Genomic DNA, 9,187 nt, shown 5'->3' with positions numbered 1-9,187 from the left:
TCTATCAGTCTATCTATCTATCTATCTATCTTTCTATCTATCTATCTATCTGTCTGTCTATCTATCTATCTATCTATCTATCTATCTATCTATCTGTCTGTCTGTCTATCTATCTATCTATCTATCAGTCTATCTATCAATCAATCAATCAATCAATCTCAATATCTATTTTGTAATAAAGTAATCTATAAAACAATTACAAATATTTATACCAAATTTAATAATAAAATACAAGAATTTATATCAAAAATATAAAAGTATGTATTTCTAAATTATGTATATTTATTGAAATGAACATTATTATTAAAAAATTATTTAATACTGTAAAATAAAATACTTAATGAAAGTATTTTTTATTGTTAGTTCAGGTTAACTAATGCATTTAACTAATGTTACTAAACTAATGTTATTTATTTATTTATTTAAACCAAATATTTAATTTATACTAGGGCTGGGTTTTGACACAAATTTCACGATTCGATTCGATTCTCATTCACAAGCTTGCGATTCGATTTTTTAATATAGGCTAAACATTTAAATGGTGGCTGTCATACAAAACCTGACGGATTTATTCAAAAAACTAAACATTGAAGAACAGTAAAAAATATAATAAATATGCTATATTTAGCAAAATGCCCCTCTCTACAGTTTATTTTTCTATCTGACTAATGAGTTTATGGTCACCGAATATGTTTTTTCTGAGGTAAATGTGACGTTACGTGACACATTGCTTATAAGCCGTTATATTGATGTCTTTGCGCGGCTGAAACACTGATTGAGCGATTAACATGAGACAGGATACGGATTGTAAGTGTACTCTTTCTTTTAACTTACCTTCGGATGTTTAGTCATGTTTACTTTGTGCTGAAACTGGTATTAATGCGGAGGAGATGATCAGTTCACTGAGGCGCTACAGCGATCTGTCACCACATTAAACAGCGCCAAAACTGCATTTATTGCTTTAATACTGCAATACAATCTGCAATATAATGGCCAGAATTTGAAATCTGAGACTTTGTTTCATATTAAAAGTACCAAAGCACAAAGCACGATATACTGGATGGGAAGTGCCCTTCAATGTTCCGTCCATTAACTGAAAACAGGCTAAGACTAATCGATTCTTGGGATTTAAGAATCCATATCGTTTCGTAAAAATGAGAATCGATTAAAATCGAGATATCGATATTTTTTACCCAGCCCTAATTTATACCTAACTTAATAAAAATAACAACAAAAAAAAAAGAGTATGCATTTTGGTAATGAAAGTTTTGGGATAAATTGTCCTGAAAAGATTACATAAATTATCCTAAAACTAGGCTCCATTTTCTTCATGCAAAATCGAATTTCTTTTGGGTTGAAATTTGACCCAGTCCTTCTTCATTACTGACCCTAATATGAAGGTGGTTTAAATGATTTGATCACAATGATCCCTTTCAGTGAAGCGATATTTGCTATTTTTATTTTATCAATTAATTCGAATTTAATGTTTGCCATGATTTTATTTTTTATAAATCGAGGAATCACGGTTTTGAATAGAAATATTTCCAAACGTTAGAATTAGACACTTTGACTATGCTAATGATAACAGTAAAGAGAAAAGAACAATCCAACCGTATGTCGCACACGTGATTAACCGCTCATATCATACAGAGTGCGCTTTTGTGATGACAAAGATGCGAGGCAGGCAGTGGAATAGGAAGAACATGCAAGAAGGTGGGAGTGAACTTCTTTTGAGCGCTGCATTTTTATAATGCCGTTTCATACATGAGATGCTGCAAGAGATGCGAGGTCAACAGTCATAGAAAAAAAACAATGCAAAAGCAGCGCAATCGAATAAAACACCTGTAAAGAACTACTACTGTATGTCTGATATTTCATGTTTGCATCATGGTGACAGGCTGACAGCTGCTGTTCATTACAGAACATTTATAGTAATTAATAGTCTACTGGTGTTATACCTTCAGTCATTCTGAATTTGAATTACCTTGACTTTGAATTTTTTTAAAGCATTTTCCTTGTATTATTTCGGTACGTTTGTACAAGATACACAAGATAAGACAAGTTTGTACAATTAGTTGCAGTTCATGCATCTTTTCTGCAAAAATATTTAACAAGATTGTTATTTACATTATGTTGACAACTTCATGTGGTGCACTGGGAATAGAATTTTCTTAACAAAGAAACAATGTTAACCAAGAAAATGTTACTTGAATCATGTTGTAGTTACATTTTCAAGTTGACTAGTTCAAAATCGAATAAAAATGTTCTGGGGAAAAAAAAAAAAAATCGAGATTTTATTTTATTTTTTGCCATATCGCCCAGCCCTAATAATGTGACCCAGGACCACAAATCCAGTCATAAGGGTCAATTTTTTGAAATTGAGATTTATACATAATCTGAAAGCTGAATAAATAAGCTTTCCATTGATGTATGTTAGGATTTGATATATTGATGTAATTTGATGAATTGTTAGGACAGGACAATATTTGGCAGAGATACAACTATTTGAAAATCTGGAATGGTGCAAAAAATATCTAAATGTTGAGAAAATCACCTTTAAAGTTGTCCAAATGAAGTCCTTAGCAATGCATATTACTAATCAAAAATTAAGTTTTGATATATTTACAGTAGGAAATTTACAAAATATCTTCATGGAACATGATCTTTTACTTAATATCCTAATGATTTTTGGCATAAAAGAAAAATGGATAATTTTGACCCATACAATGTATTTTTGGCTATTGCTATAAATATACCCCAGCGACTTAAGATTGCTTTTGTGCTCCAGGGTCACATATGTGATTATGCTCATATGTGAGTGTTTGAGTGTGTTTTCACCTGGCTGGCGCTTTCTTCATGTGCTCCCCGATGAAGGTGGCGTTGGTCATGCCCATCAGCGTGTTGGCCAGCGAGATGACGGAGAGCAGGTGCTGCGTGGTCACGGCTCTGGAGACGCCATACGTGCCTTTGCCCACGATCTCGGAGACGGAGAGCTTGCGGCCCTCGGCGCATCCTTCGGCCAGCTGCCGGAGCAGCGAGTCTTTGAAGGTGGGCAGCATGAGCGACATGTGTCCTCCGCGGGAGATCAGGCCGAAGGAGACGGGCGTGTGCGGGCGGAGCATGCCCAGCCGGGTCAGACACACCTCGTCCAGCTCTCCGTTCAGACCCCAGGCGTGCAGGCAGGACATGAAGAGCTTGGCCGTGTCCATGGTCAGATTGTACTCCAGCAGACTCAGAGACTTGGACTTCTCCTCACGCCGCCGCTGCTCCTCCTCCTCCTCCTCGTCTTCATCCAGCAGGTGCTCCTTGATGTTTTCTTTAATGGTCTCCTTCACCTGTGACATGAGATAAACAATAGCATCTTAAACTATAGCTTTCTTCCTGTAAAATCTGAATACAAAAAATAATATTTTATAAAATATAAAAGTTTTAAATGTAAGTAAATACAATTAAATAATAGTAGTGCTGTTAAACGATTAATCGTGATTAATCGCATCCAAAATAAAAGTTTTTGTTTACATAATATATGTGTGTGTACTGTGTATATGTATTATGTATATATAAATACACACACATACGGCATATATTTTGAAAATATTTACATGTATAAATTTATATTCATATAATTTATATCATACATAAATATATTTAAGGTATAAACATAACATATTTTTCTTAAATATATACCATGCATGTGTGTGTATATATACATAATAAATATACACAGTGCACGCACATATATTATGCAAACAAAAACTTTTATTTTGGATGCGATTAATCGCGATTAATCGTCTGACAGCACTAAATAAAAGTAAATAGAAATAAACATACAAATAGTATAATTAAATATAATATTTAATAATATAATTTTTTAACAAAACAAAAAAAACATTAAGGTGTTTACACGAGCTGCTTTTTGTTCCTTTCATGTTCCTGTTTTACATGTTATAGTACATAGATCGATTAATAGCACACGTTGCGATGCCATCCGACGTCAGAATTTCACGTATAAACATAGTTCGTCTTCGTTACGATGCCATATACAGTTTTGGGTGTTTCATTTTTAATTTTTCACGAAAGCTTCAAGTGCAGTTAATTATTTGTCATGCTATACGTGCAAACAGACAACAGCGTTGATAAAGCCATGCTCTTTTGTTGTAAAGATGTAACTGTAAAGTGACTGTAATGGGGTAATCACAATAGCCTTTTTACTCAATTACTCTGTGCTTTTTTATTATTTTCATTTTTAGTTGAGTAAATTTAACTTCTGCTTTAAAAGCACTATTTTTGTTTTTAGATTGCAATGTTACAATGTTAGAATGTAATGTGATTTTAACCCTTTTTGCACATAATATATGCCTACATGGTTACATTCACTTTATTTGTTTAATCCAAATACAAAAATACATACAGTATACTGCAAATCAGCCAAAAAATACCGAAATATGAATTTGTGCTCATATCGCCCAGCCCTAAAACTAGCAAAAGTCTGAGTCTGACCTGTTTGAAGATCTTATTGGCTAGGAAGGACCCGCCCTTGTCGGCTCCGCCCTGCGCTTTCTGCAGCGTCTCTGGCGAGATGAGGGTGGGATTGGGCCGCTGCGCCTCCTCCGTCAGTAACTGGATGATCACGGCCTCCACGTCGAAGAACAGCACATGCATGTCCGGATCTGTCACGTTGGTCTTCATGGCCTGCACCACCAGAGAGTTGTGCGAGTATTTGGGAAGGTTTCCCTGCAGCGAGACACAAAGAAAGAGACCTTTATTACAGAAAACTAGAAAGGACACCTCAGTTTTGTGTGCTGCTGATGATACAAAGCAAACTGTCTTGTGAGAAAAATGTGTGTGAAACTGTAAAGTTGAACAACGGAGAGGTTTGGGTCAATGATTTTGCTCCGGCGCTCCGGATGATGAAAAGAAAGCTGCAGTGAGAGCGGATGAGAGTGATTTCTGAACCAAACAGCCTTTTCCTTAAAAGCTAAACCTGCTCCTTAAAAGTCAACAGGCTATAAAACCACCGTAACAACACTGTAAGACTGATGAAACATTTTCTTCTTTTTTATAAGAGGAGAACTGATGAAAATTGATGCATCATTCAAAATGAGTATATGATAAAGTACATTTTGCATTAATAATGACTCAGCAATACATTTTGGGGAATATTTTTTAAATAAATTAAAATAAAATAAAAAGAAATACATTTAAAAAGAAATTAAACTAAACAAAAAAATTAAAATACACATGTTAAATAAAATAAACAATTCAAAAATAAGAAAATAAATAAGAAATCAGCAAAATAATCATGGTAATTAATTTATATTATTCTAAAAACAATTAGAATTTTATATTATTAAGTTTTTTATATTAATTGATGACATGAATAAAACTAAATATTTTTGTGTTAACGTAAAATTAAATTTAAATTAAATGTAAAATAAATTTAAAAATAAATAAATGTAAAAAATAATTTTGCAAAATAAAAAAAATAAAAAAAACATTAATTAAAATAAACTAATCAATTAAAATAAATAAATAATTTAAAAATAAATAAAATAAGCAAATAACAAATGAAAAATCATGATAAATTTATTTTATTCTAAAAACACACCATGCAAATTTTCAATTCAATAACTGAGATAAATTGTGTTCATTTAAAAAAAAAAAAAAAATTAAAATAAATAAATAAATTGGAATAATTGAAATAAATACATCAAAATAAATGATGAAATAATGAACTGAAATTAAAGCACCAAAATACATAAAATAAAATAAACTGAAATAAATGCATAAATTCATTCAAGTTAAAAATTTTAATTAATTTTTAAAATGCATTGAAATAAATACATAAATACACAAACAATAAACCAACTAATCAATCAATCAATCAATCAGCAAAACAATCATGATCTTCTTTATTCACTCTAATAACAGACTCCATGTTCTTGAAGTAAACTATACTCTCTTTGATTTGTGAGGTGAAACACGAGCCGGATGCGTTCTTCAGCATTTTCTTGTGATTCAAGCCGTTCTTCTCATCAAAGCTAATAACAAGGCTCATTATAACGGCAGTAATCAGCGAGTCGTCTTCAAACACATCGGTCAAAAGTTGCTCAGTGCGCGGGATAATCAGTTTATTTCCTGATCTGTGTAATAATCTCTAATGTTCATTAAGCCCTGCAGCATTCATTTCATCTCATCTGCTTCCAGTCGGCCCGTATTAAATAGCGAGCTTGCTAATTGTTATTCAATGTTAATTCGATGAACAAAGCACCTGCGATCCATTAGAAACATCAGGGAGGATGTTTACGAGCGGCCGCTGTCAGACGCGCTTCCGAACCAAAAACTTCTGCTGAAACGTGATGCTTTAGAGCTGAAATCAGAAATATGCACTATAAAGCATTAAATAAATGAGCCATAAGAGGCTGTGCGTTGAAATTATTTGACTATGGTTACAAACTGCAGTCTGTTCATTATGGTTTTTACTGCAGTGAAGTGCTTCTTACAAAAAAAAAACTGATGCAGACTAAATGAAATAAAATGATTAGAGTATTCCTGAACTAAATGAATAAAATAAAATAAATTTTAAAAATATGTGGGTCTCAGTAACAATTTCACATATATTTTATATAAAATATAAAATAAAAAATAGAAAATATGTGGGTCTCCGTAACAAACAAAGGAGGAGAGAGCATGAGGTCTTTTATTTTCCTTCACGTTTCTAGCAAACCAACAAAAAATGCAACTGTTTCAGTCTGGCTTCAATGCAGACTGTGAAAGAAGAAAAATATGTGAGATGCAGATGAAATAAAATCATCTGAACTCAGAACATTTCAGAAATAAATTAATAAATGTCTAAAATAAAATAAAATAAAATAAAATGAAATTAAATTAAATTAAATTAAATGAAATTAAAATTCTGGATCTCAGTAGCAATTTCACTTGTATTTTATATTTTACATAAAATTAAATTAAGTTAAATATAAAATAAAACAAAATATGTGATATGCAGATGAAATAAAATCATCTGAACTCAACATTTCAGAAATAAATTAATAAATGTCTAAAATAAAATAAAATAAAAATTCTGGATCTCAGTAGCAATTTCACTTGTATTTTATATTTTACATAAAATTTAATTAAGTTAAATATAAAATAAAACAAAATTCAATAAAAAATGTTTATATCAGAATATTTATATTTGAAATTAAAAATATACAAAAGAATATACAAAGACAATAAAATACATAATATAAATAAACACAATAAATAAAAAAATATATAAAATCAAATAAAAAAAATCTCAGTAACAATTTCACGTGTATTTTATATTATATAACATGTTTTATTACATTAATAAAAGCTAATAATATGCAAAATAAAATATAAAAAAATAGAAATCATAACATCAAATAAAAAATATAAAATGAAATTTTAAAATAAAATAAAATATGTGGGTCTCAGTAACATAATTTCCATCTGTCTGGCACTGCTGTGCTGAAGAATACACTCTATCTGAATGCAGACCTGTCTCTCTCTCTCTCTCTGTTCTGCCCGTCTCACTCTCTCGCTCAGACAGCGTTTCCAAGGCCAGAAGCACACGAGCGCATCATTAAGACGAACAGAGCGCTGTCTGTCCCAGAACCGCTGGGCTATTTTAAACACATAAGATGAGCATCATTACTGGACACCTGACACCAGAACCCTTCCACACGGCTCCAGACTCTCTCAGCTCATCACGTGATGCTTTTAATCACATTTTAACCAAACATCACTGCTTAGCGCATTAAAAATACACACCAAATGGAGCCGTTTCACTCTTAAACATAAATATGGAGCACTACTGTGTATTCATCATCAGTATATGTTACTGTTTATAACATCTTAATATTTTCATGCATTATAGTTGCATTTATCAGATTAGAGCTGGTCGATAATATACATTATGCACCAATATAATCAATCATGCAATATAGTATATATTGCTTTACGTGACTCTACAGTATTTATGCGGCTAAAGTATAATGTGATATATATACAATTTAACACAGTGAATATCAAATGGCAAATCAACTCTAGAAGTGTCCACAAAAACAAAAAGTGAAATGCAATAATGTCACCATGAATATGAAAAAGTGGCCAAACCATAGGCTGAATAAGAATATTGACTATTTTACAAATGCATAAATACGATGTGATTTACCAGCCAAACACAAACAAACACTAACATTATTATTGTTATTATTATTTAGCACTCCTATACCTCAAACAGTAAAGTATGACGCTGGCAGCACCAAAGTCATTGGTTCGATTCCCAGGGATTGCATGAACTGATAACACGCAATGCATGTCACTTTGGATGAAAGCATCTGCCAAAAGCATGGATGTAATTGTAGTTTTAGCCAAATGATCAAAGATGAATCTGACTGCATGCATGACTTTTCACATCAATGACATTATATCATTTTAAGTATTTTATTATTTGCATTTAGCACAGTTGTCACCGTGCTGTCAGCAATCCTATGAAAGCAGAAGAGACACACGATGGAGACACACTGCCCTCTAGAGGACACCACCGCTGCTAAACAAAGACAGAACATTACCTTACAGCAAGGTTAGGATTAATGCCTTTCATTCCATCATAGTATGTCAAACGCAGCAGTACTGTGTGTTATTTCTGCTCTCATATGTCCACATGAGCAGTTATGCAGAGCGTGAGTACTAGATTACAGACATAGGGAAATATTAACAAATTAGCCAAAATACAGAAATAAAAGTGTGAAGAAACGAGTACATTAAAGGATGGGATCTGCTGAGAAGATACTCATTACTGTCATGTCAAAAAAGGATGCATGATTGAAACTGTAAGTACATCTGTTGTATGTTAGTCAGCACACAATACAGTTTCATAAAAACAGGCTGCAGTTCCAAACGTTAATTTATTTGAAAAAAAAGAAAGAAAGTAAGTAAGAACCATTGTGTCCTGACAGGATGATTTTCATTAGTATCTTAACAGTTTTGCATTACAGTAAAGAAACTTTGGTGGAAAATGTACATTATGTTCATAAAAATAATGCCACAAATTCACAAATTCTAAGAAACTTGCACCTAAATATAATAAATGATATTAAAATTAATTATTTATCTTTACATACATATATCAGTGCCTATATATATATATATATATATG

General features: G+C 32.0%; 1 protein-coding gene across 4 annotated transcripts in view; it reads right to left on the bottom strand.

Annotated features, from left to right (window-relative positions):
- The window catches only part of wdr7 (WD repeat domain 7), a 141,354-nt gene that overhangs the window by 98,301 nt on the left and 33,866 nt on the right, over window positions 1–9,187 (bottom strand). For all 4 annotated transcript variants that reach the window (XM_016440090.1, XM_016440089.1, XM_016440087.1 and 1 more), the window contains exons 15-16: window positions 4,501–4,734; window positions 2,839–3,335 (exon numbers count right to left, since the gene is read on the bottom strand). In XM_016440090.1, coding sequence (XP_016295576.1) covers window positions 2,839–3,335; window positions 4,501–4,734 — 731 coding nt within the window. The remainder of the gene's footprint in view (window positions 1–2,838; window positions 3,336–4,500; window positions 4,735–9,187) is intronic.

The sequence above is a fragment of the Sinocyclocheilus anshuiensis genome, unplaced genomic scaffold (assembly GCF_001515605.1).
Source record: "Sinocyclocheilus anshuiensis isolate Anshui unplaced genomic scaffold, SAMN03320099.WGS_v1.1 scaffold1151, whole genome shotgun sequence".
NCBI lineage: Eukaryota > Metazoa > Chordata > Actinopteri > Cypriniformes > Cyprinidae > Sinocyclocheilus > Sinocyclocheilus anshuiensis.
Note: the sequence above shows the minus strand (reverse complement) of the source record. Positions and strands in the feature narration are given on the sequence as shown.